Source organism: Sebastes umbrosus, chromosome 17 (genome assembly GCF_015220745.1).
Source record: "Sebastes umbrosus isolate fSebUmb1 chromosome 17, fSebUmb1.pri, whole genome shotgun sequence".
Classification (NCBI taxonomy): Eukaryota; Metazoa; Chordata; class Actinopteri; order Perciformes; family Sebastidae; genus Sebastes; species Sebastes umbrosus.
Window position 1 is genome coordinate 29,539,385 of NC_051285.1, and position 27,971 is coordinate 29,567,355.

The following is a 27,971-nucleotide window of genomic DNA, read 5'->3' on the forward strand; positions in this document are numbered from 1 at the left end:
TTTGGCGAACATGTAATGGATGTATTTGTATGTTCATTACACTTTGGGCTTGAAGCCAACGACATCATGTCCGCTTCATTCCTTTCTATTATAGGGGTGTAACATAACTTAATCTTTCTCATTCACATGTTTTTGTACCATAAATCTGTAGGGTGACTACTGGAAAAACTGACAATTTGCTTAGTCAGACTCAGACTGGTTTAGAACGTATACATCCAGGAAAAAGAGATTTGCTTTCAACGTCTTTAGATGTTATAAGACAAAACATAAAGTACTTCATAAATGGACACATGAAAAACTCATTGTCTCTCATTGGTCTGTGGAGTAACCTGTAACCTTCCCCCATTCCCTGGAAATATGGGAGTAGTGTTTGAGACATCCTGCTAAACCTCCAAACAGAACACAGAAATCATTTATTGCATCTTCCAGCCACACCATCAGGATGGAAAACCTCTAAAAAGAAGTCAAGGAGGAAGTCCTCAAAGCTTCTGATACATAGCACAATCCATGAGCAGCTATTAGTAATCATCCTTATTTGAGTAAATTGAAAGTGAGTTGATGCTCCTCACAGAATCTGTGAATATCTCAGTGTCACACCTTCACGAAACTTCAACTCTGAGAAACAAGCCAAGAAGCAGGATAAAGCAGGAGGAAGCTCAAAGACTATCTCCTCGTATGAATGGATCTGATCAGCCGGGGTTTTATTCAGAGTTGAGTGAATTATTTATTGAGCTCTCAGTTCATTAAATAGTAGATCTGAGGCGAACCTTAATCAAAGGCAACATGCAGACGAAACATCCTGAGTGCTGAGAAGAGAAAGGGGCAAACACTAGTTCAACACAGCTTTCCCTCCAACACTCAACATGCACTATACTCATGCACAATTCAACTGACTGGAGACGGCCCTGATGCAGGCTACTGTATGTACTTCACTTTCTATTTTATATATATTTTATACTATAGCTTTCAGCTTATGAGCAGCTTAGCAAGGATGTGAGGAGGGAGAAGAAGACCTCTGATCGGTGGGACCGGTCGTATCGGTTTGTATTAATACCAATGTTGTGACCTGACTGACGAGTTGGAACTGTTGGACGTTTGAAAAACAAAGGCTGTATTCAAAAACCTCATACTATACTAGTACTAGTAGTACAACCTCATACTATACTAGTAGTACAACCTCATACTATACTAGTAGTACAACCTCACACTATACTAGTAGTACTAGCTCATACTATACTAGTAGTACAACCTCATACTATACTAGTAGTACAACCTCATACTATACTAGTAGTACAACCTGATACTATACTAGTAGTACAACCTCATACTATACTAGTAGTACAACCTCACACTATACTAGTACTAGTAGTAAAACCTCATACTATACTAGTAGTACAACCTCACACTATACTAGTAGTACTAGCTCATACTATACTAGTAGTACAACCTCATACTATACTAGTAGTACAACCTCATACTATACTAGTAGTACAACCTGATACTATACTAGTAGTACAACCTCACTACTATACTAGTAGTACAACCTCACACTATACTAGTACTAGTAGTAAACCTCATACTATACTAGTAGTACAACCTCATACTATACTAGTAGTACAACCTCATACTATACTAGTAGTACAACCTCACACTATACTAGTAGTACAACCTCACACTATACTAGTAGTACAACCTCATACTATACTAGTAGTACAACCTCATACTATACTAGTAGTACAACCTCATACTACACTAGTAGTACAACCTCATACTATACTAGTAGTACAACCTCATACTATACTAGAAGTACGACCTCACACTATACTAGTAGTACAACCTCATACTATACTAGTAGAACAACTTCATACTATACTAGTAATACAACTTCATACTATACTAGTAGTACAACCTCATACTGAACTTGTAGTACAACCTCATACTATACTAGTAGTACAACCTCATACTATACTAGTAGTACAATCTCATACTATACTAGTAGTACAACCTCATACTATACTAGTAGTACAACCTCATACTATACTAGTAGTACAACCTGATACTATACTAGTAGTACAACCTCATACTATACTAGTAGTACAACCTCACACTATACTAGTACTAGTAGTAAAACCTCATACTATACTAGTAGTACAACCTCACACTATACTAGTAGTACTAGCTCATACTATACTAGTAGTACAACCTCATACTATACTAGTAGTACAACCTCATACTATACTAGTAGTACAACCTGATACTATACTAGTAGTACAACCTCATACTATACTAGTAGTACAACCTCACACTATACTAGTACTAGTAGTAAAACCTCATACTATACTAGTAGTACAACCTCATACTATACTAGTAGTACAACCTCATACTATACTAGTAGTACAACCTCACACTATACTAGTAGTACAACCTCACACTATACTAGTAGTACAACCTCATACTATACTAGTAGTACAACCTCATACTATACTAGTAGTACAACCTCATACTACACTAGTAGTACAACCTCATACTATACTAGTAGTACAACCTCATACTATACTAGAAGTACGACCTCACACTATACTAGTAGTACAACCTCATACTATACTAGTAGAACAACTTCATACTATACTAGTAATACAACTTCATACTATACTAGTAGTACAACCTCATACTGATACTTGTAGTACAACCTCATACTATACTAGTAGTACAACCTCATACTATACTAGTAGTGCAACCTCATACTATACTAGTAGTACAACCTCATACTATACTAGTAGTACGACCTCATACTATACTAGTAGTACGACCTCATACTATACTAGTAGTACGACCTCATACTATACTAGTAGTACGACCTCATACTATGGCAGGATGTATCTGGTTTCAGTGTCGCTCTCTGGATGCTCTGATGAGATTTCTCCTCTCTGTGATGGTTATACTTTTGACCACCAGGTGTCAGGAGGAGTTTGCATTAGAGGATAAGATATGAATGGAAGTGAGCAGGACAACGAGACCAACTAATGTATATAACACATATAATATAATAATAATGTATATATATACAGTATATATAACATTCTAATATTACTAATAATCAGTTCATTTGATAAGAGACTCTGTTCATCATTAATGAACAAAACACTGCTTTAATATCTCTGGCTCTTTAAAGTCCATGCACACAACAGCAGGCTGTGAAACCACATACATGCACATTTAATACCTCCCAATACTGTCTGCCACCACATGTGCACAGCAGCCGTCTGCGGTCAGGAGTTAACCGTCTTTGTGGCAGCAACAGACAGCTGGAGATGCTGAGTGTAACTGTGAGCAGGTTGGGGCGTTGAGGTGCTATAGAGGTTTAAGATGTGTTCACAACCACCACTACTTTGGTTTAACTACCTGCAGCGATGGAAACTCACTTTGTTCTGATGGATCAGCTGAACAGAAGTGACTTCAGATATCACTAATAAGAGATAAGATAACGTGAGGATTGCTTGATTTATTTATTACAGGACGGACCTGGCTCAGGGTAAAAACAGGCGAGACCTCGAATCTCTAGAAGAGACGCAGCTGCTGCGCGGCTCACACGGGCTGTGTGACCGCTCTAACCTGATAACACGGACGCCCAAGTATAAAAACGACACGTTCCAATAACGCCACGCATTGCTGACGTTCCCTGTGTGGACAGGACGTTATCCCCATGTGGCAGCCCCGTTATGTCCCCCACACAACGGGTGTGATTGGCCGGTCCAAATCCAGGACATGCAAGGGGACGTAGCAGCCGTTCTCGCCGCCGTTCTAGCAACAACGTTATCCCCAGACATTCGGTAGGCGGATTTAAGATTCTGACATGAAACCACAACATGAACAATATCTTTAATACAAAATAACATCCCCAATTTGTGTTGCATTTTAGGGAGAGAGCAGTCCGTCAGCTAAAGTTGACATAAGAGGACATTTTGACGTGTAACAGTATGGAGAGTACAGGTAAAAATAATAAAAAAAGATCTTTGATCAAAGCTCCAGAACACCAAAAACTGTGCAAGCTGTATTTGCATGAGTGCAAATCAGGCGTACAAGTCTTAAACAGCTGTCTGTGCTTATGTTCTGTTTGTTCATAAAACATGATATTCTAGTTTACTCACTGTCGGATGAGAATGTCTCATCTGTCTGGCAAACACACGGCGCTACACAGACAACTGAGGAAGGGTTGAATCAGTATTTACAAATGTGAATGTCTTGGTTTGGATTACACTGTGGAGCGTTTTACCCATTACAGATTCACATTGATTCTGCATCATCATCACGGGTATAATAAAAAAACATTTCACTTAATCTGTTAAGTGTGTTGCCTCACTCTCTTGGAACAATGCCAGCAGCGTCATGTGCAGTTTTAATTCCCAAAGCAGGCCACTCTGACTGGGATTAAATGTCGGGCTGATGTCTGAATGATTTGTCTCCTTCACCAAAAATCTAAACAAATGGTTCCCTTCTTATCTATAATTAATCATTTTAATGGACCCCAATTACCAAACATCTTAACTCCCCCCCCGTCTTCCACCGCTCTCCCCATTAAGTAAGCAGAATAAGATCGGTGGGTAAAACTGCAGCTAATGAGGGCGTTTTGAGCCGGGGTGTTTGGATAATGAACTGATACCTTTTGGAATATATCATACTTTAAATGAGGCAGGGCTGAATCAATAATGGTAATCAGTGTAGTTCTCGCTCGCCTGCAGGCTGCTGTTCTGAGATGCAAAGCCTTTTTTTATGTGAATCAAAGAGCTCGTATCGATTCAGGACCAAATGACAAGCTGATAGAAACTGATGCAGAGGGACTCTCTGATTTAAGCACATCTCATTGAGGTATATTCCTCATCGAGTATCATTTATCTTTTTGCTTTTAGCTCTGCTACATGAAGCTCCCGATTCATGATTCCATATAAACAGTAGGTTTCCAGAGCAGAGTGAAGTGAGGAGTCGGGACGTACCGAGCACGGTGAGGCGGGCGGGTCGGGACCTGATGGCCGCCTGGATGGCCTGGCACTCAAAAAAAGCGTCATCTTGAATCTCTGTTCTCTGGATCAAGAGGTGATATTCTCCTTTGCTGTGGTCTCCGATGATGTCGTATCGGGGGTAACCTGCAATACAATGGGAGAAACAAACTGTCATCTATTGTCCCGCCATCGCATTCCCACATGCACAGAGATTCACATGCACACAAGTCATTGGGTTTCAAATCAGTTTGTAGGTAGGTAGGGATGCACCGATACCGATATCAGTATCGTGAATCGGGTCCGATACTGTGCTCATGTACTCGTACTCGCAAAACGGCTCCGATAAAATGGCACCGATACCACTTTACGGCAGCGTGACGTTAACCTCTTGTCAGCATCTTTCGTGTCCTACTGCATGCGCTCACGTTCCACCTCCCCGACGGTGCGGGCGAGACGGGCTGGTGGTGCGCCCGACCCCGCAGGGCCGGGATCCCACCTCAGCCAGCGCGCACCGGCCCTCACTTTCATTGCACCACGGGGTTTTGCTCGCACCCTCTGACTCACACGTGCGTTAGACTCCTTGGTCCGCGTTTCAAGACGGGTCGGGTGGGTTGCAGACATACTGAACGCCCCAAACTGAACGCTGCTTCTGCATGTTTAGTTGTGACTCTTGGGGGACACTAAGCAGACTTGATCCAGATGACCTGAGAGGTCTGGATGGTTCAGAACATAACAGAAGATCAGAAATGTATTTTGGCCCTAAACCATTTAGTGCTTTGTAAACCAGCAGGAGTATTTTGAAATCAGTTCTCTGAGAGACAGGGAGCCGGTGTAGAGACCTCAGAACTGGACTGATGTGATCCACTTTCTTGGTCTTAAAGAGTCTCTGTAGATTGTTGGCGTGCATTCAGAGGTTTGGTCAGACGTCTTCAGTAGGCGCTAGGGAGGCGTTTGATGCTAATGTGCTGAATCGTTTGACACCTCATAGACACATACATTAACACACACAAAACCAACACACTGAGCTCCTGTCCTCTCTACCTCTGCCAAGCTCAGTCGATAGTGATGTTTGGTTAGGCCCCGGTGGATCCCTGGGGTCCCGGTCATTATGACTTTCAGTGACACCAGGGTAAGGCCCTGGAGTGAGATAGAGAAGATGTAATGGTGGAGAATTGTCCTCCAAGGCCCAATTAGGGGAACACTGCCGATGACAAAATGGGAGCAGAGAAAAGAGGCCGATGCAGACGGAGGAGGAATGCATCACGTTAACATGCTAAAATATGTCTGCATGACAGCACACACCTAGCGATGCTTTATACTAGTGGTCAGAGACATGCAGATGAAGTGTGCTGTTATTGACCTAACTCTGCACCTAAACAAGTAGACTCCACTCAGAAAGCTGATTGGAGGGAATTATTTCCTCAGGCAGTTTGAGTCTTCAAAACAGCCTGGGGAAAGATGGAAGAAGGGGGGGATAGGAAGTCACATGTGGTTCAGGAAAGAGCAAAACACGATTAACCATCTGCCAGAGCAGCAGATGTTGTAAGAAATTGCAATTTTCAAATGTTGATTTTTTTCTGTAACCCAGCTGGACGTTCTGACGAGGAAGCTCTCCATAATTGTGTATTTGTTTATGTCGAGAAGAAGTGGAAAAAGACAGTCTGTATGTTTTGAAGAACAAATGTTTTCCCGATGTGTGTTACAGCCCCAATACACACTCACACACACACTCTGGGTGTCATTTAAAGTGTTCAACCAAACAAGAAATGAACCACTGTGGGGATGTTGTGTCTGTCCACATGGACGAGACCTACAGAATCACAAGAACAAACTAAAAGAATGGAGCGTTTGACCAAAGATGGGTTTAGGGATGCACCGATACCAGTATCGGGTCCGATACTGTGCTCATGTACTCGAAAACGGCTCCGATACAACGACACCGATACCACTTTGTGGTGGTGCGCCCAACCCCGTTGGGCCAGGATCCCACCTCAGCCCGCTCCCTCCGGCCCTCACTGTTATTGCGCCACGGGGTTTTGCTTTCACCCTCTGACACGCGGGTGCGTTAGACTCCTTGGTCCGTGTTTCAAGACGGGACGGGTGGGTTGCCAACATCACTGCAGACCCCTGGCGCCTTTTGCTTGGGCTGAGCGGCGATCTAGCAGCACGACACGGTCGGGGTGCACTGAGGACAGTCCGCCCCGGTCGACAGTCGCACCGGGAGCTGGGGACGTCCCCGGCTAGGAGACAGGGCGCAGCGAGCCCTTTGTCAACGGTGTGGCGAGGTCCGGGCGGGGAGCGCTGTAAACCTGCAGCCGCGAGCCACCTTCGCCCCGAGCCTTTCCAAGCCGGTCACAGCGCACCGCTTCGTATGTGGGACTCCCCAGCCTGCCGTGTGTCGCTCACACCCTCCAGCTGGCTGTTAACGAGGGTCTTTCAGCACAGAGAAGTACTCGTATCGGTACTCGGTATTGGCGAGTACCCAAATGTAAGTACTTGTACTCGGTCTGAAAAAAAGTGGTATCGGTGCATCCCTGCCTGGGTTCAAAAAAGATGGAAACAAAACCACGAAGACAGATCAATAATGTGCATGAGGAAACACATCAACGTCAATATATTTAAATTATTCTCTTCTCTTCCGTTTGTAAGTTTGTTCAACATAATACCGTATGATCTCAATGAAATGTACTGAAACAAATGTAAATGATCTACCAGTCCCCTTGGCCGTTGAGTCAAAAAGTTAATGACATTTAAAATGAAATGAAAAGGCCATTATGAAAGGCAAACTCAATGTAGAAAGAGTGTGGACACCACCCGTGTGAGAAGCGCAGTAGTTCAGCGAGGTAGCCGTAACCGTCTGGCCCGGCTGTAAGCCACGACACGGAGCAGAATGCATGCTCTCTCTATTTGCCTGTTAAATTTTAATTTGCACCAGGGCATTTTAAAGTTAATCCTACATTAATCTCTACAGTGTTAGAATCTGCTTACATACGCCCTACTTTAGAATTATGAGATTTCCGTCCCCCTCACTTTGATTACCCGAGGAGCTACTCACTGTGTCCAGCCTGCCCTCTGCACACATGTGGATAGAACAAGACGCCTGAGGAGGGATGATCGCCGGTTCATTTCATGGGCTGCTTCTCATAAAATGAAACTCTTATTTCATCAGCACTTAGTGGAGGCAATAACTGTGAATTGCATTAGCTGCAGTGTCAAGTCCCCCTTAGGTCCTGGAGCTCTTCCTACCTGGGGCACGGCCAGTTTATGGGGCTCTTTTTAAAGAGGGTTACTGTTGAGGAAACGCCTGTGTACTCATGGGTTGTATACGGGAGCCTGCTAGACGTTTGTCAGTTCTGTTGAAACATGAGGTTGGCTTTGGTTATTAATTTCAGTTATTATGTTTTGCTAATGTGTCATTGATATATCTCTCTGTGTGGAGGTATACAGTAATGATGCTTACTGTGTTATTGACCGGGTTTGTCAGGTCTCTAACTTCATATGATTTATTAATATGTTCACTTTAACCCTTACCTGGTAACTTTGATGAGTACCAACAACATAAAACACTTTCGTGACACTGGACATTTGATCAACTTTAGTTTGATGTTGTGTATAGTTATGGATAACCCTACACCAGGTAACTTTACAAGAAAAAAACTTGTAATATTACAGCTGATGACATCAGACAACTCGCTAAATGAGATAGTACCTGACATATCCCTGTTCACCCCGAGGGCCATGCCGTCACGCAGCCAGAGCACCATGCCGTGGTAGCCGGGGATGGAGCAGGGAAGGGTGACCGGTTGGCCTGCCACCACCACCAAGTCTGTTGGTTGTTGGGTGAACACAGTGGAGCTCCCTGGAAGGGCAAAAAGAGTACATTGATTACTCTAACTTGCACAATAAACACATTAGTAACACACATTAATATGGAACCATTTTGTTGTTTTGTATTTCTTCTCAATTGCCCTCTGGTTGTACAATCGTGTTAAATGCTTTCGCTGGGAGGCTCCATAAAGAAAATAATAATAATTAATATAAAAAGACAGATGACATAATAAAATTAAATATAATATAAGGAGCAATAAAGATATCAAATTACATTTGTTTAACTGTTCCTCAGAGGTCTTTATTCTCTGGAGAAATGAATATACTCCGTACATATAAACAGAATACAAAGAATACTCCTGATGTATGAAGCGTTGTATTTTCTGTTTAGCAGTGAGTCATGAAGAGTTGATTAGTTTACTGAGTTTTCCCCTGACATCCATGAGCCATCTGCAAAACAATATTTTTCTATAATTAGCATCGCTAGATATAATCCAGTGTGTGGGGCTGTGATTCTCAAACTCTCAGTATATGTACCACTCCTATGCCGATGACACTGTGATTTACTGCTCTGCGTCAGGGCTCTGAGATCGAGTCTGTATCTCAATACAGGTATCTTTGAATTGTGATTGATGATTCTCCGTCTTTTAAGCCTCACATTCAGCAGCTGGTGAAAAACCTAAAGCTGAGGTTTTTATTTTAGAAACAAGTCTTTTTCTTCTAGGCCAAAAAGAGGCTCGTCTCTGCCACCTTTATGTCTGTGCTGGACTACAGCGATGTTATATACATGCATGCATCTTCTCAAAGCCTACGCAGGCTGGATGCCGTCAACCACGGAGCACTGAGATTTATGAAGAATTTTAAAGCCCTTATGCACCGCTGCTCTTCGTATGCTCGGGTAGGATGGTCTGCCTTGTCCACCCGTAGACTGAACCACCGCCGTGTTCTTATTTATAAGGCTATTCTCGGTCTGCTTCCATCTTACCTACGGATCTACATCCTTCAAAAAAGTACGGGAAGTTACCGTCTTCGCTCACAGGACTGAATCCTACTGACAGTCTTCCAGTATGAGCTGGTGTCACTGAACGTCTTTAAAGTGCTTCTAACAGATTTGGAAACAAGCACATCTGGCTGCAGATGTTTTGAATGCTGATGAATGTTTTTTTGACACCTTGTGATTCTGTAATTTGTCTTCGTTTTCAATTATGTTTGTTTTATGTCTGCAACCGTGTAACTGTGCTGCTGCTGATCTCGACCAGGACACAGTTGGAAAAGAGATTTTTAATCTCAATGAGTTTTTACTCCTGCTTAAATAAAGGTTAAGAAAATGTCAAAATCAAGTCTGTGAAGTTTTGAATAGGGGTTTGGCACACAAACAGAGCGCAGGAGATCATGATAAACATGGAAGTATAGCAAACAGTGCCAGTGGGGATTCCAGTGGGGGATCTATATATGTACTATGTCTGTGTCTCTTTCGATCATACAGGGTTTATACAGCTCTATGGGGAGCGCTGTAATGTGACAATCTAACCTCGTCTTGCGCTTCACAACAGTGCATTTGCACAGCGGGGCGGGCACTAATGGGAGGATGAATAGAACAAATGGATCTCATCATTACGTCTCCCAGCTTCTCCGCGGGAGACGACCGTCTCAGTCAAATCAAAATAAATACGTTTCTTTGCTGAAATGTTGACCTAGCTTTTCCTCCATCTGCCTGGAAGTCTCACCCATTAAACATTGATTTCAAGCTGCCAAATTGCATAGGTGCCTGGCACAAAGAGCGATTACTCTGGTTGTTCCTCCTGTTGATGTAGAGACTGTTGACAGCTTAGATGTGTGCAATTTAAAGATAAAGCACGGCAGCGTGGTGTTTTACTAAACAGGAAAGACAACTTGAAGCAGACAACAACTGTATGAGGAGAATGGAAAACATAATGTGTTGTTTTTCAAAGTGTTATGAAGTTGAAGGTGTCACTGAAGGTAGAGCCAATTAGAAGTCACATTTCATGAAGAGCTGTACAGACAAAGTCGCCTGCAACTAAACTCTAGAGCAGGGGGTGTCAAACATACGGCCCGAGGGCCAGAACCGTCCCGCCAAAGGGTCCAATCCGGCCCACTGGATGACTTTGAAGTGTAAAAATTGCAGAGAAGTATGGGATTTTCATTTTTCAAGCCTCACTTTTGAGATGCTTAATCACATTTATGACATTTTATAGGAATTATGTCCAAATTTAAGTAAAAAAAGTAAGTAAGTAAGACAAAGTTATGAGACATTGAGTCAAATTTGTGATTTTTTCAGTCAGAATAATGACCTTTCACATCAAAATGTGATATACTCAGTAAGAATTATCATAGAAAGTCAAAATTATGAGAACTTAAACTCTTGGAGAAAAAAAATCTATGAATCTTTAATGTCAAATAAGAGATAATTTTTCAAGTCACACTCTTGAGATATTTTAGTTCATTTATGACTTTTTATGGGAATTAAGTCCAGATTTTAAATTAAAAAAAGTCAAAATTTTGATATAGTAAGCCAAACTTATTATATATTAAGTCAAATTTATGACTTTTTAAGTCAAAATGAATAATTAATTCCAATTTTCCAATAAAATGCACTTCTATTCCTATTTGGGGTGGATGCGGTGCAGCACTAGCACCTCACGCAGACCGCCGCCTGCCTCCCTCCACGCCGCTACCGGGTGAGAGAGCGAGGAGTCTAGTGATCCGTTTTCTGCATGCACGCCACGGATGCGGCTCGCGCTGCAAAGACCAGAGCAGGCAAGCTGGCGCATGTCTGGAGAGTGAACCAGAGTAACATTTAACATTTCTTTACTAATAAAAGTGTTAAAAAACACTTTGATATAACGTTTGTTGTCCTTAATACAAGGTGCAAATCCTTAGTATCCATACAATCGGTTTTATATCGATATACGTCTCCCGTGAAGGACGACTTGCCGAGTACCTATCGATGTAGTTAGATCGTAGGAATATAAATCAATACATCGATGTAGGAGATGAATCGTTACACCCCTAGGTGTGTTAATAAAACTTGTTTTCATAATCATTCATTCAGCACCGCCCATTACAAATCCATTCTCTGCTGCGTGACTAATTCTGCTGTTAAAAGCATTCAGTATGAGCGTGGCGTTAAAGCCAGGAGGTTTTCACCATTGTTCAGTAGCTGTCAGTTACTGGAGAAAAGTGCATTACATGTCAACACCATTGTTATCATTGCTTTGAGATGAGAATCACAGTCTGCGTATAGGAAGGAAATGAATCTAGCATGTATCAGTGGGTTATTACAGACACATTCCACAGTGCTGTGAAGTAGCTGTGGAGAAATCTGACCCTGTATGCAGTCTTGAATGCTGAACTGCAACTATACTGAGAAAGTAAAAAAGAAAGAGCCAAGTCTCTAAAAATATAGTATGTTACAAACACAAAACACTTTGTACTGAACCCCCTGAACCTCTCCCTGTGAAAAATGAAATTGTTTTCCACTGTATGTTGCAGACAGGCCTTGATAGATAACAGTGTGGGTTTAGAAAAAAACATCCAACGTGTAAAAGTGTCCTTCCTTTCAGCTCTCTGGAGTTTCTCAGCTCCCTGCATCGAAAAATAAATGTGTCTTCAACGAGGGTAGAAATGGATCTAGAAAATCTTTGATTCATGGATTATTCTCTAAATCTCCGATTTATTTTTTTCCTCAATGTGGCCCTAATACTCCGTCGTACCGTCGTACCATAGACCTACAACAATGATGAATAAAAATGAAAATGTAAACAAAAAACAGTTTTTTAAAGATCCCCAGGGAGCCACTGGAGAGGAGCTGAAGAGACGCAGGTTGCTGACCGCTGGTCTAACTTCAGATGAAAGCACCCTATTGTCCATTCAACTGCAACAGGAGAATTTTAATGCGATAAATAAAGCCAGGTGTGCGTACAGGTGAACTCCACATTTCCCAGACTTTTACAGTTTCAGTTGAATTTGTTCACTAAAATCTCGGTGGGTGAGTGAAGACAGGCAGAGGAGCAGAGGAGCAGAGGAGCAGAGTACAGCAGAGACTCCGGTCCTGGAGACCAAAGCTACGGTCTCCTCCGCGTCCTCCGACCGCGGCCAACACTGTTTAACAGCTTCACTAGATACAACCAAGAGGTTTTGGTGCTTCACTGGAGTTTGTGTTGGAGTCTGAGTCTGAACAGCGGAGACACACGAGAGACCATGAGACACCGACCTGCAATGAATTATACGTGTTAGGACTTACAAACAGTAGCTTTTAAATGGTAATAATAATTGAATCAATACAGTAACTATTCTTCTAAACTCTGCTAGATTTGATCAGGCTGGTTGGACTGAAGGCATATTTGTGTCTCTGAGGACACCAGCAGCTTGCAGTCCTTCATCCTTTCCAGTTTCCTGCCGTTGGGTGCTGACTGATTGTGATGAGACCTCAGTGGTAAAAGGGTATTGAAATGGGATTTGTGCCTACACCTGTTCACTGCATTCATGTGCAGTCTGTTCACTCCCGTTCTCCTATTTTCAGAGACGGTGGCCTGGTGGAGACAATTCAGAAAAAATCACAAATGCATTCTTGTATTGAATAAATTCAAATTCAAGGTAACCGTTTTTAACCTCTCTGTGTGTGTCTGAACTACATTCACTTGTTCTGCCAAGCGTGAAGGGAGTGCACGCACACACAAACACACTCACATACAGAGGTGGTGAGAAAGAGAAGATAAATGAGTGGAACACAATGCACCGCCATCTTCATAGAAACGTATTCAGGGACATTTGGTTCTGTCCCGTTCACCGGCTCCTTCCTCTGAAATGCTTTTATCAAGTACTGCGATTCAAACCTCACCTGGTAGCATCGAACACATGCAGCTAATGGAAGCACAAACACTCTGTGAGTCTCTCATCTCTCTGTTTAACCCTTTGAAATACCCTAAATTGTGCCTTTTACGGGTTTTTGGGTTGGGCTCTAAAATAACTTGATGAATTGCTAGCAGACATCTGTACAGAGATCAAATTATTTTCATTACTGTTCAACAGTCTGTGAGTAATGGAAGGTTATTTAGTGTCGATAAAAAAGTGTCCCGACCGACCCCACGGGCAAAATCTGTCACCCGAGTGCCAAAAGCTGGCCAGGCTATGTGGCTGGAAATTAAAGATGTGACAGTGAGAATATGCTGACTACAAGTTAAATATCAAAATGCAATTTTCACAGCCCAGGTTTGCCTGATGCTTCTGAAACCACAGGATCAATGCTGGTTTTATGGCGACGCACAGCTGTGAGAACACGACACGATATTTCCACTGTTTCCATTTAAACTACAGTTTGTTCGTTGCAGAGAATCGTACTCGCGTGTTTAAAATTAAAAAACACCACGTCATTCTTTCTATTATCAACCCCAAAATTGATGCGATAATGTTTGAGACTTATTAAAGCATGGGAATGGCCATCATTACATACATCCATCATAATGTTCTAAGCCCTTATACACTCACAAATTAATTATCCAGATACTTTTGTGTTCATGTTAATACCATAAGCGCCTGGAACTTTTACTTTACCAACGAAGAATACTGATTATGCCAGCAGTTTATGCAAATCACCTCCAGATCTCCTGGTAGAAGTCGTCCCAGGTGAATAGAGTTTTAGTAGCAGTGATGAGCTTATGGAGGAAAGTCAAGCAGTGGTGCTCCACCCTAATATCCTCCAACCAGGCAGCCTGCACCTCCCTAACACCCTCCACCTGCATGCAGCCTGCTCCTCCCTAACACCCTCCACCAGGCAGCCTGCTCCTCCCTAACACCCTCCACCCAGGCAGCCTGCTCCTCCTAACACCCTCCACCTGCAGGCAGCCTGCTCCACCCTAACAGCCTCCACCTGCAGGCAGCCTGCGAGCTCCAGGCTTGTTGTTGCTTACGGCCTCCTACACCGCTGAGGATAGTTTAATGAAGCGAGGGCCGGCTCACTGACCAGCATGGTTAGTGAGACACTGACGAGTGTGGTTATGACATGTCTTACCTCCCTTGTGGGAGACGAGGGCAAATGGACTTATTCTTCTATGTCTTTTGTGTGCATGGTTGTGTACGAGCATGCATGCGTGCTTCCGTGTTTGTGAAATTTGTGGATAGGGAATGACAAGGGAGGGGGGGTTTTGAGACGGAGTGATTATAAGTCTTGACATTTCTATCCAAGAATGCCTGCTCAGAACTGGTCAGGTGTGTCGGGGTGATGCTGCGCCCACGTCTCCGGTTGGACGTGTTACTTATCCTGCCTGAGCACCTCTGGTCAGGTCACAGCACAGCTTCGTCCTAACATTGTTGTGAAATGTCGTTGCAGTTTTTTTAGACATTTATAGTAGGATTAGAAGACTTGCTTCCTCAAAGCACTTTCAAGCAGAGGTCGTGGAGAGAGAGAAGTCACCTGCCCACATCCTACTACCTCAATGTGGAGGTGACACACAGATTGCAGTGGCACATTAGTTCTGATAAGGTCAGCCATCCAACAGCAGAGTTGGTCATCATCTTCCCTGACTCGACCTTTCCAACATAGATTATCTCCATTAGCCGTGCAGGGCGGGCTGTTTAGATGAGCAGCCTGCCACTACTGCACTACTTCCTCGTACTGAGAACTGAGAAATGGAGTTGAATGCATACTGTATGTATAAATATACGAGTAGAAAGCTTTAGGTTCTCTGGCAGGCAGAAATAATGCAGTCACACCGATTGTGCAGAGGCCTCTCCCGGAGGTACGCCTGGATGCGATTCATGTGTCACAGTGAGTCTATGTGATCAGCGGAGGGCTTAAATTTACCTGATTTCTTTACTGCATTCGCGCACTTGTGACTCACAGAACCGATGAACGGTGTAGAAGAAGATGGAACATTGTTCAGCTTTGCAGAAAGACTATCTGAATCTCTGCTCCATCGCTGAGGCAGCTCTGACAAAGCAATCAAATATTTCCTCCACAATTTTGATTGCAGGCGAGAGTTTCCTCGACAGAGCCGTCGTACGAATGCAGTGATAAAGGCAACCTGACTCTACCTCATGCTTTAATCTAATAATACATAAAATATATAAAAAATATGAAATAAAATATGCAGCAAAATTGTACATTACTGTATCAACAAAACGTACTTATGGGGTCGGATCAGTCTCAACTAGGGATGTCACAAGAACCGATACTTCTGTACCAAGTCCATGCCAAAATTCTAAAAACGTGGCGGTACTCGTTTTCTACAGTACCGACGGTACCGTATGATGCCTGCAGGGTTCGAAGTTAACACCCGCCAAACGCCAAATGCAACCAATCAGAGCCCTCGGACAGCTGGATTTATGCTGGGGGTGTTTACCGCTTTGAATTATGTTTTTATATTAATTTTTTTACTTGGTCTTGAGTCCGTTTTACACCACCGGAGACGGGACGCAGCTGAAAGAAGGTTCAAATAGTCATACACGCCATATCTTAGCCACAGGGTATAGAGAAGTATAATCCATTCAATCATTACACTCGCTATTTATATCTAGACGAGTATATCTGACTTTTCAGTGTTCCGTTAAATTAATAAGTCTGTTAATTTACACATTCACACATCGGGAGTTTTTTCATTCATCAGCTGTCCTTCCTGCTTTTGGCAGCTTCAACTGTGTTACTGTTAGTCTGATTAAGTGTTTAACTTCTTTGTATTTGTCTAATGTAGTTTACTCTTCCTTTGTTAAATGTGTCTCTCTGCCTGTCTGTCTGCTGACTGTAGACGTGTCCATGTCTGTGATTGGTCAGATGCTGATTTACTGAGTTGATAACCAGCATCGTAAGACCGCTTAGTGGGATCTCGGTTGTTCGGTTTAGTGGAGCCAGATAACCAGAAGATACCCTGGAGATGTTGAACTGGCTTCGTAGTACAGGCCTCTGATCGTAAAGTGAAAGTGAAACAAACGGCGGTCTCCTGGATGAAAGCCTCGTGTTTGTTGGACCAATCCATCTCCTCTTCCTCCCGTCTGCACGCCCGGTGTGTCTCTTTTGCTTTTTAGACTATATGCACCACACTCCTGGTGCATTTACTGGTGCCATGGATGTATTTCTCATACTGGTACTAAGGGTGCCTTCTGTGGCGGCATCAGACGCCGACGGCTGTGACAGCGCCTCTGTATTACATCACCTGACTTCTGTCCTTTGCTCCGGTCATAGCCATGTGATAGCAGGACATCTATGATGTTGATAACCACTGATAATGTCCATTTAATGGGCGGATAACTTTTCTCTCTTACATTGTAAATTGAACTCTAGAATCCAAAGGCTACAGTAGAGCGTGTTGCTCTCTTCCCCGTGGTCCCATCACTAATTGCCTCGCCTGCCTCGCCTGCCTCGCCTGCCTCGCCGTGTGTCTGAGAGACTCTGAACAACGGCAGCGTTAATGAGACGGGACTCGCTACTTTACTCGTGTCTTAACCTAACCGTAGTGTTATAATGGCAATTACCACCTGCCGCGGTTCTGTGAGGCAGCTGGCGGTCTCTCTCGGCCCCACGTACATGCAAATTAGCATGCGTTGATTTTCTCACCACCGTCTCACATGTTTACATCTCATTCCCCGGGATCAGTGACGGGGCTGCTGAGCTGCCTTCTGGCACAAATCAAACTGAACCAAAGCCTTTTCTTTTTCTGGTACTACAGATTGTCTGGGTTTGTTCACACTTCTTTTTTTCATACCGTCACCATCTTCTTTCACCGTCTTTAGATATAACGAGGACCTGGAAGTAATAGTAGCAGTAATACTAATAGAAATAAGGCTGATTATAATGATTATTAGCAGTGGGTGTGGAGCCGGGCCGCAGCAGCAGACACAACCACGATCCGTGGACACCTGCGAGACAAGAAAGCACGAAGACTCCGGGGAAGAAATGAAGTTAGTTAGTTAGTGAGCCCTCAGCGTTATCAAAGAGGAAAGTCTTCAGCCTGCTCTTAAAGGTGGAGAGCGTGTCTGCCTCCGGGACTGAAACGTCTTTTCCTAACCACTTCTCCTTGACCTCGATGGAAAACGTCATGAGGTCAAGGAAAGATGAGAAGGAGAATTCATAAGGACTCAGGAAAAGACAACCGTGGTGTTCAGAGAATCTGACTGCTCTTTCACTAGAAGCTCCGTCATTATGATGCGACAGCGGCGGATGTTAGTGACGTCAGTCTGCCGTGGTGAAACTACAATGTTCTGAAGATGGACTACAAAAGGCGCCGCTCCACCCGTGTGTTCTTAAACAGCTCCTTCAGTGACAGACTGCTTCAGCCGCGGTGTGTTAAAGAGAGATACCACAGGTCCTGCTGCTGCTGGAACACTTTACATCAACAGATAATACAGATCATCTGACCTAACGAGGACAACCGGTGACAAACATCACTTCATTACCAATAAACAGGAATATATGATAAATATTGAGTTAATTGTTGGAGTTATGGAGAAGGTGTAGGATCATACACTGACATGTAATATTTATTTATGTTGATTATTAGTTAATTGATTGTTTAATGTTCATTTTATTAGTTATTCTTGTTTTGTTTTTTACTGAGGTATTTGTTACATTTTCCAAATAAATCATTAATTACAAATAAAGTGAAACTAAATGGTTGTCACTGTCCACTCATATTAAACATGAATCCCAATTAGTGTAGGAAAATAATACGCAATTTATTAATGATAATAATAATAATAAATACCGAATGGTGCGAAGCTTTAAATGCTGCGGCTGCAAGGAATTGTGGGATGTTATTCTCTCCTTTCCTTTGGTAAAGGATGCTCCAGTGTATCCTCTGCTAAAGGAGATAAGAAAGGAAGCATTGAAGCTCCTTTACTTTGGTAAAGGATGCTCCAGTGTGTCCTCTGCTAAAGGAGATAAGAAAGGAAGCATTGAAGCTCCTTTCCTCAGCATTAAGAGGACTCTAACAGCTCTCATCACGGCTGCTACTGAGAGACTGAGAGGGTCATTTCTCTTTCATTTGCCCCGGTTCCCCAGAAGAGGAGCTTGATATCTGAAAGCTCTGGCTCCCATTCCAGACTCTAGGAACCTCCAGTAACCCTGCTGCATGCTGGGAGCTTAGTGTTCTAGTGGGGTAATAGGGTACTATGAGCTCTTTAAGATATGATGTTGCCTGAGCATTTAGAGCTTTGTAGGTGAGGAGGATGATATTAAATTATACAGGAAGCCAGAGCAGAGAAGCTCAAAAAGGAGAAATATGATCTCTGTTTCTAGTTCTTGTCGGTAGTAGTATCAGTGCGGCAGCGTTCTGGATCAACTGTGAGAGTCTTTTATCAGAGCAGCCCAGAATAATACACATAACATCCTGTTAATAATCCAGCAGCTCTTAATTCATGTTATATACATATACAGTTATGGTTCTGATATTGTGACAGCTCTAGTATGTGTGTGCACAAGCAAGCATGTGCTTCCGACCTACTGCATTGTGCAATGGTTCTCAGAGAGCCGAGGCAATTTAAAACACGATAGGCCTGGAGTAGCCTTTGGCAGTGCCATCGGCAATATTCCCTTAAGGACAGAAGGAGGAACAAAGGAGCATCCAGAGGAGGAAGCCGAGCATGAGGGGAGGAGATGAAGAGGAGCTGGTGGAAGAACAGAAGACGGGAGACGGGCAGAGCTCAGGGTTTTAATGGTGTGGGGGGGCCGTTTTACCTGCAGCCTCAACTCTCCTCCTCCTCCTCCTCCTCCTCCTCCTCCTCCTCCTCCTTCATTTCAGAAAGTACTGGTGGTACCAGGTTGACAGCTGAGGTCAGACTAAAGACCCAGCAAAAAGCTGACTCATCATTATACCGTCGCCGTGTCACGCCCCTCGGCGTCACTTTGGGATTAGGTAACAAAGCCACTATAGTTAGGTTTAGGAAAGAACCACATGGTTGGCCTTAAAACTATATTTGTTCACACTGAACGTTGTGAACACGGGACAAGGAACAAACAGCTGATAGTAACTTTAACACCCGGAACAGGAACAGCGCTCTCCTGGATGAAAGCCCCTTGTTTGTTGGACCCATCCACCTCCCCTCCTTCGATCTTTAAACATCACCACTGTCAGCGTTTACTGAGGAGTTTACATAAAAGGAACGCCATGGTCATTTCATACCGGCGCTCAAGGGGCCGTGACAAAGCCTCAGTATTTCACACCCTGTGGGTGAGGACTGGCTTATTATTCTGAAACCACCAATAGTCTGAAAATGTCCTTCTGAAAATGGAGCTTCTGCCCAGTGACGATGCACACACCTGTAATGAGATGTATTCTATCTCAGTGGGAGTTGGGACACTGCTGTATTAAAGCCCAGCGTAGCTAACATAGTAACGAAGCCCAAAGAAGCTTTAAACTAAATGATGATGGTATTAAAATGTAATACTGTATACTGTGTCTGCATCATCGCCTCCACACACAGTAACATGAATCTGAAGAGGTGCTACAGTCATTTGGGTGATCTTGCATATACAGTAGAAGCCCTCCGACCGTGCTGCGCGCATGAACGGGCCTCATATTCTCCACATCTGTGTCAGTAGAGTGACAGACTCAGAATCAGCCGGTATGATATCTGTGATCACTACCTCTGGTCAGAGCTCCCAATATGCACCACTCTCCCTCCTGAGCCTAACGCCATGTGGCAGCGCTGGCACCTCTCTGTCCAAAAAGATCCATCACATCACACACACACACACACACACACACACACACACACACACACACACACACACACACACACAACCTTGAATGAATTCATGTTTAATGTGGGAGTTATCGGGAGTTATAGAATCTGAATTTAGGAGGGCAGTTCTTCCACACTGTCTTAAAGCCAGCTCGATCACATGACTTACAGTTGTTACACTTATACTCTTCCTACAAACACGCGGGGAGAGAGGGCGCAGCGAGTCCTTTGTAAAAAAAAAAAACGTACTGAAGAATATTAACAAAAAGCACAAAAAATAAAAATAAAAGCGAGGATGTGTCGGTATGCAGCAATCACAATAAAGAGTGAGGAGGTCACACAGTAAAAAGTGAGGATGTCTCGGTGGGATAAAGAGTGAGGATGTCTCGGTGGGATAAAGAGTGAGGATGTCTCAGTGGGATAAAAAGTGAGGATGTCTCGGTGGGATAAAGAGTGAGGATGTCTCGGTGGGATAAAGAGTGAGGATGTCTCAGTGGGATAAAGAGTGAGGATGTCTCGGTGGGATAAAGAGTGAGGATGTCTCAGTGGGATAAAGAGTGAGGATGCCTACTATAGGTGTGATTGCTTGCAGCAATCAGACAATGATTATTGTAATCAGTCGGGGAGAACGGCTGTGGTGAACAGTTGTCCAGGACAAAAATAGACCCCAACCATGTTCTGGCATGTTTGTGTTTTAGCCTGGGAGGCAAAAGCTGTGTTGATCGATCACATGATTTCAACATTGCCGACATCGTCGGTGAAGTTCGGAATGATCCGTGGTAACCACGAGGGACGGTTGAAAGTGAGCTACTAATTTTCAAGCCTGGAAAGCTGCTGTGCCGGCGTGGTACCTCCTCTCCCATCTGCCTACAGGCACCTCCTCTCCCATCTGCCTACAGGGCTCTGTGATTGAGTCCTTCCTCTGTCGGGGTTACCAGTGATTTGAGCTATCAGCTACAGAAAACATGAGGTGGTGGGGGGTGACATATTGATTCCCTTTATCTAGCATGTGAAAAAGATTTTGACAAGGAATCCATTGGGTGAAGGTGGGGGGGTTCACCCTGGACAGGTCTCCAGACTATCACAGGGCTGACACACAGAGACAGACAACCATTCACACTCACATTCAAACCTACGGGACATTTAGAGTCAACAGTTAACCTGCATGTCTTTGGACTGTGGGAGGAAACCTGAACACCCGGAGAAAACATGCCAACTCCATACAGAAGGGCCCCAAAAAAACGGGTTTGAACCTGCGACCCTCTTGCTAACCGCTGCACCACCGTGCAGCTTCTGTTGCAGAGCTGCTGAGACTAAAACAGTCCTTTTATGAGCAGGGAGAACAAAGCAGACAGGCTGCTCACATCAAGCAGCAAAGAAAGCAGAGCGCTGGTAATACCACAGTACACCCAGAGGAGATAAATTAAGTGTTTAGGAAGTTTTTATGAGAAACTGAATGGCTCTGTGTGCCCTCTCAATTTAGGCATACAGACACAATTCTTCTAGGTTTGCTTATGGATGGATGGATGGATGGAGAGAGAGAGAGAGAGAGAGAGAGAGAGAGAGAGAGAGAGAATAATTAGTTGACCGGCATGCAGACAACAGCTGCATATTGATCGTATTGTATCTTATCTTGTAACATCCCACCATATCCATCCATCTGCCTTCATAGCAGCCTGTCAGATTTAATAACACCAAGCAACACATGTTTACTCGTGGCTTCATCTATCGTCAAGACAACAACTATTCTCCTCAACTGGACATCCAGACGCCTCCTCTCTATGAAACATTGGTTGAACCTCCTCTCAAAGCACACATCACTACAGCAATCTGCCAAACTACATAATCAAATCACAGAATTCAATAAAACATTTCTCTTATCTGATCCTGCTTCTGAATTATATCATCTTCATATTACAATCCCGCCCCTTACCTTACCTAAACCACATCTTACCCGTGTATTTATACGTCTGTTCTGTCTGTCAGCTCGTTGTTTTCTGTCATTGGTAATATCTGTCTGTTGTGTCCACGTCCACTCTTTGTTGTTCTCTGTTTATTTGTTTCGATGTCGTCACGGTGACCACGCATGTGAAACAAACAAACCGGTTTTCACACATGAAAAAATAGCAATGTTTATAGAACAGTTTGTTTTTCTTTATCAAGCATGAGTTAGCCTGCTAGATTAATTTAACATGGGCAGTGCAGTTATCACAAACTATTATCCCACTGGTTGCACTCATTTTCCTTTTATAATCAGTACAGTGTGTTCTTTAAAGAAATATCTCACAGCCAATAAAAAGAAAATAACTATCTCTGTAGTAATGTGGCTTTTCATGATTAACTTCATTCAATATGATTAACATTATGAATAACATTATTTCTAGGCATTACAGACATTTTACGGTTTGTTAACGGGTATCTTTGGTATTTTTTACCAAGTCTTTTTAGGTTTTTGTGACTAACTGACTAATACGGACAACAACTTCTGAAATTGGCAGTAATTGTTATTATAAGTGTCTGACATTATGGAAATAGTCTCGTTCTGAAATCTGGCGAGGTGCCGGAAGAATACTATACTGTATACTGTATCGTGGAATACAGTATATCCACAAAAAACATGTGAAAATAGGGTCCAGATGAGATACAAAAGTTACCCTTTTATGAATTAATCCAAGAGGTGGAACATATTCTCTATCATTTTTCTGCAGTTGCAGTATTTATCTGAACATATTTATCTTACAAGTGTCACAAAACTTGCAAGGGGCTTCACAAACTGAAGCTGAACTACAATCGAAGAACTGCGTCATCATGTATAGAAGCCTCATGAAAAGAGATGTCACAAAGTGAGGATAATGTTTGAAAGGCAAGACAGAAAAGTTCAAAGCCACCTTATAAAACTAGTCAACGATGAAAAAAATGATTCGGAAGCATTTTTTTTGTTAGCTTTCATCTGGAACAAGGTGCTGTGTTACCGATGACAGTTATAACATTAAAGCTGCGAGCAGCGATGAACGGGACCTCGCACCTTCCCTGATGAGTGCAACGATGCCTGCCACAAGACTCTACGACAAACGGTTCATGAGTTATGAAAGGGGGTGTGGCTAATGTGTAGGGGGCGGGGCTATGAGTCTATATTAGCATGTAAATGACCTCAGGCCTGGACCACTATCATGACTGAGAATTTGGAGCACATTTGACAAAGTATGCTGAAGTTACAACAACTTCCTGTTTCATGGTGAATCATGCCAAATGGCCGCCTTGCCATGGCAACGCCGTTCAACGAAAACTCACAGTCCTCACAATAATGCATCATCAAGGTCTTCAGGCTTTTCTGACCACATTTGAGGTGGATCTGGTCAACCTGCTAGGAGGAATACAGTAAAATAGAAAAACATGTAATTTCCTGTTGCCAGTAGCGGGCGCTATGAATGAGACTCAATATGGACATGTTAATGACGTCAGGCCTGGACCATTGGAGTTACAACAACTTCCTGTTTCATGGTGAATGGCCCAAGATCTTAAGATGGTCCTGACCAAATTTCAAGTCGATCTGATTTAATCTGTAGGAGGAGTTCGTTAAAGTATACGACCTATAAAACGCTAAAAATGGCAGAAAAGCGCACATTAAATTCAAAATCGCTGACTTGCCGTCAAGTTTTGGGCATATCTCCAAGAGGCTTTTTTGTGCTTACTCACATAAAGTTTATTATAACTGTAAGTAAAGGAGTGCCGAGGCTTCGGAGCGTGTGTCGAGGCTCGTATCGTCTTAAACCAATGACGTAATTCACAGTTGAGAAGCCTTCCTTTGAAAAAAGGGTTCTTGAGAAGCAAATGGTTCTGAGTAGAACCTTAGCCTTTCAGGAAGAACCCTTTTGTAATCCTTATTTCAAAGTGTGTACTGCTCCTAGTTTAGATATAATTGGTGGCCATGCATGCTTTTGTTTTGCATACTTGCAGGCATAAATCTAGCAGCACACCAGAGGTGCCAGATTATAATTGACTAAAATAAAGTCACAGTTCACAACAGACAAGGATGCTACAGCTAATTAGTGGAGAGACTTCTGGTGGAGAGGTCAGAGAAAGCTTCATAAAAGTACTCAAACCATAAATCTGCATCATTCTTTCAGGCTTCATGGCTGCGATGTGTCGTGCCAGCAGAAATCTCAGCACCTGGCCAGCTAATTGTTGAGTCTTGGTGGATTGATTGATCAACAGCCCCATCAGCCCTGCTGATATACGATGTCCATTTCAGGCGATGAGGCAATAAAAACCTCACTGATTGCTCCTTTAATTTGAGTCTGTCCAAGCAAAACTATCCAGCAGCACAGCAGCTCTCCTCCCACTGCTCCCATTTCCCTTTCCTTCATGGACGCCGCCTGTGATAATTCTCCCATCACGCCAGCCGTCGTTACGTGCAAAGCACACTATAGTGCAGCTGAGGCATCACTGGGGCCGATGCTAGGACCAGATTCATGATGGAGGGAGAGACGGAGAAAGAGATAGGTGGTGTTAAACAAAACAGACTCCAGAGTCCATTAGCGAATCGAATCGCAGCCATTGAAGAAGCTCATACAACGTTTGCTTCCATTTCCCGCCTGCTGCGCTCTATTTTTCTCCATATACGACGTTTAACTGGTATTTTTATTATGTTAACAAGCAGGGCCTGGTGATTTATCAACCGTTTCATCCACCTTCTATCTCCCTTGAAACAAAGCACAGCAGCCGTTGTGGTTATTGGTACTGCACTTCCATTACTCAGTATAACAAGCACTGAATGCACAAAGCAAAAGGAAATTTAACAAACCCGGCTAGGGAGTTGTATGTTTTCAAGATGGAGTGCATTCAGAGCGCCGATGAAGCATGCAGAGAAGGAGTGCAGACGTTTAAAGTGGTTGCTATGCTTTCATGGCACTCTTAACTCCTTTGATATGTGTTGGAAGTTAAGTTCAATCAGGACAAGGAGAGACACATGTCAAAGCACTGATTAGAAAGCGTCCAGAGCCAGCTGGACACAACGGCCCTGTTCAGACCTGGTATTAACATTCGTCCTCAGTGATCGGATCACAAGTGGACAGCTTTAAGCACTTCACACCTGGCGTTAGAAAGCGTCTACACATGCGTCTTCAGTGATCCGATCTCACTTCCCCGCTCTATCAGTTGAGTAGGCGGTTCTTAATATGGCACAGGACGCATTCACTACACACTGCTAAAAGAATGTGGTCATATGTGGCCCAGACCACCTCTGAATGTGGTCCGAAAGATCCGATCTCAATGCGTCCTCAATGCGTCTTGAGTGCGTTCACACCTGTACTTAAAGCTGTCCACTTGTGAACAGATCACTGAGGACGCATGTTAATACCAGGTCTGAACAGAGCCTAACGCCCGGAACACACAGGGAACGTCAGGAGCGCGTGGCGGCTGCGTGGCGTGGCGGCTGCGTGGCGTGGCGGCTGCGTGGCGTGGTGGCTGCGTGATTCACAGATCGGGTGTTCACACCAGCTGCGTTTCTGCTGCTGCTGTCAGCTCTTTCTTTCCACATAGTTTGCCTTTCATAATGGCCATTTCATTTCATTATAAATGTAATTTATATTTATTTCACACAGAGAAAGGTTAAGAAATGTGTGGTAATTTGTAAGTAATAGTAATAATCCACAATTAAAACCCCGTCCTTTATTCATTCATGGAGCTCTGCAAGTCACTGCATGTTCTACAACAACTGTCCTGCACATATTTCAGAATAAAAGCCTTGTGTTAACAAATGAAGGAATTCTGTCCACAGAAAAAAAACGCTTGAGGGCTTTTATTTTGAAATGAAAGCAGGAAGTGTTGGTTTAAAAATAAGTCATTTTTTCCGTGTCCGTAACATTTTCTATAGATGTCTAGACAGTGAAACTGTAGTAATGTTGCTGGTATAATGTCAATATACAGTCAATAGATCACCTTCACTGTCTGTTGTTGCTATGAACCACGCGGCTTGCATAAAAAATAGGCGAGACCTTGAATCTCTAGAAGAGACGCAGCTGAGACTTGCGTCTCACGCGGGCTGTGTGGCTGCTTTAACCTGTTAACACGGACGCCGAAATAAAAAAAAAACAGGAAACGCAGCCGCCACGCATTGCTGACATTCCTGGTGTGTCTCAGGCTTTACTCTCTGCTCCCTGACAGGTGAGGCCTTACAGTGTTACAGCGACCGGGAGTCTGTTGCAAGGAGCTGCTGTTATCAGCTGCAAGTGAATACGGGTGAACACGTACACGTTGGCTCAGAGAATGGTCACAATTACAGCCATTACCGTGCTTAGTTAATAGATTACTGTCAGATGGAGCAAAATGATGCAGCCCTATAATTTCAGTCCGCTGCCTCAGCTCCGTGCTATTTTAGTTTCTCACTCCGGTCTGCATGCAGTCCCATTACTCTTTGTTTCTCATGTGGGGAGTCTGTTAATGTCTCACCTCCAGCCAAGAAGTTGTGCCACGATCGAAGATCTCACATCACGCTTGTAGAGCGAGTGGCGACGTCGGGCTGATAGAAGCTTATTTAATGAATATCCTAGCCGTGTGGCACCGTGGACACACCGTTAGCTGACTGCTGCCGCAGAAACAGCGTAGATTTGTCCAGCTGTTCACCATCTATACCCACAGTGAGCGCTGCTAATTGTGTCATTGTGAAGTATTACAAAGGGCCTGTTGTCTTAATGAGCATCACATTAGTCTTCCCAGCAAATGGCTTTTAAAGAAGGATAAAAAATGTATGAGTTCATACAGACGTGTTACAGAGAGAATAGATTTCTGAGAGGGGGAACTGTGAAATTAGCAGCAGCCTATGGGCTATATTTATGAGCACCAGTACACTGCCAAATAGTACACGACTGAATTCACAGAAGTTCTCCCTCCTGCAGTCAAAAGTCATTAAGTATTTTAAGATTAACATTTTTTTATCATTGAAAGGAAGAAAAATCCCTCTAAGAAATTGAGTTGTTCAACAATACGAGTGAATAACTGATGCTCATTCAGTCTTGTAAAGGGCTCATTTCATGGGTGGAATATGGTCTCAAAAAAGTACAAAATGCAAGTCTCTCTCAAAGATAATCCAAGACACACTGTAGTGTTTGAACAAAATGAAAATGCTTTTATTTTACATGGCAATAATTGTTTAAAATGACCAACGCGTTGCGACCAACATAGGTCTTCATCAGGGTCACTGTGAGCATTCAGCAGCAGCTTGCACATCTATATTGTGTTATTCTAATCAGTAGAGTGGGAGGGTGGTTCTCCATCAATAGAGAGGAGAAGAAGAAAAAGTGGAGGTGGAGAAGAAGGGGAGGGAGGGGGAATTAAAAGGAAGAGAAGGAAAGAGGAGATGAGAGGTAAACATAAATGACTAGATCAAAGACAAATATGATATAATGTGACTACTAAATCAAGGTGGACCCAATACTTTATGTGGGTCTACCC

At 43.3% G+C, this 27,971-nt stretch overlaps 1 protein-coding gene across 1 annotated transcript in view; it reads right to left on the minus strand.

Annotated features, from left to right (window-relative positions):
- The window catches only part of LOC119476126 (kin of IRRE-like protein 3), an 88,572-nt gene that overhangs the window by 15,337 nt on the left and 45,264 nt on the right, over positions 1-27,971 (minus strand). The window contains exons 2-3 of the mRNA XM_037749362.1: positions 8,707-8,856; positions 4,992-5,141 (exon numbers count right to left, since the gene is read on the minus strand). Of these exons, the coding sequence (XP_037605290.1) occupies positions 4,992-5,141; positions 8,707-8,856 (300 nt within the window). The remainder of the gene's footprint in view (positions 1-4,991; positions 5,142-8,706; positions 8,857-27,971) is intronic.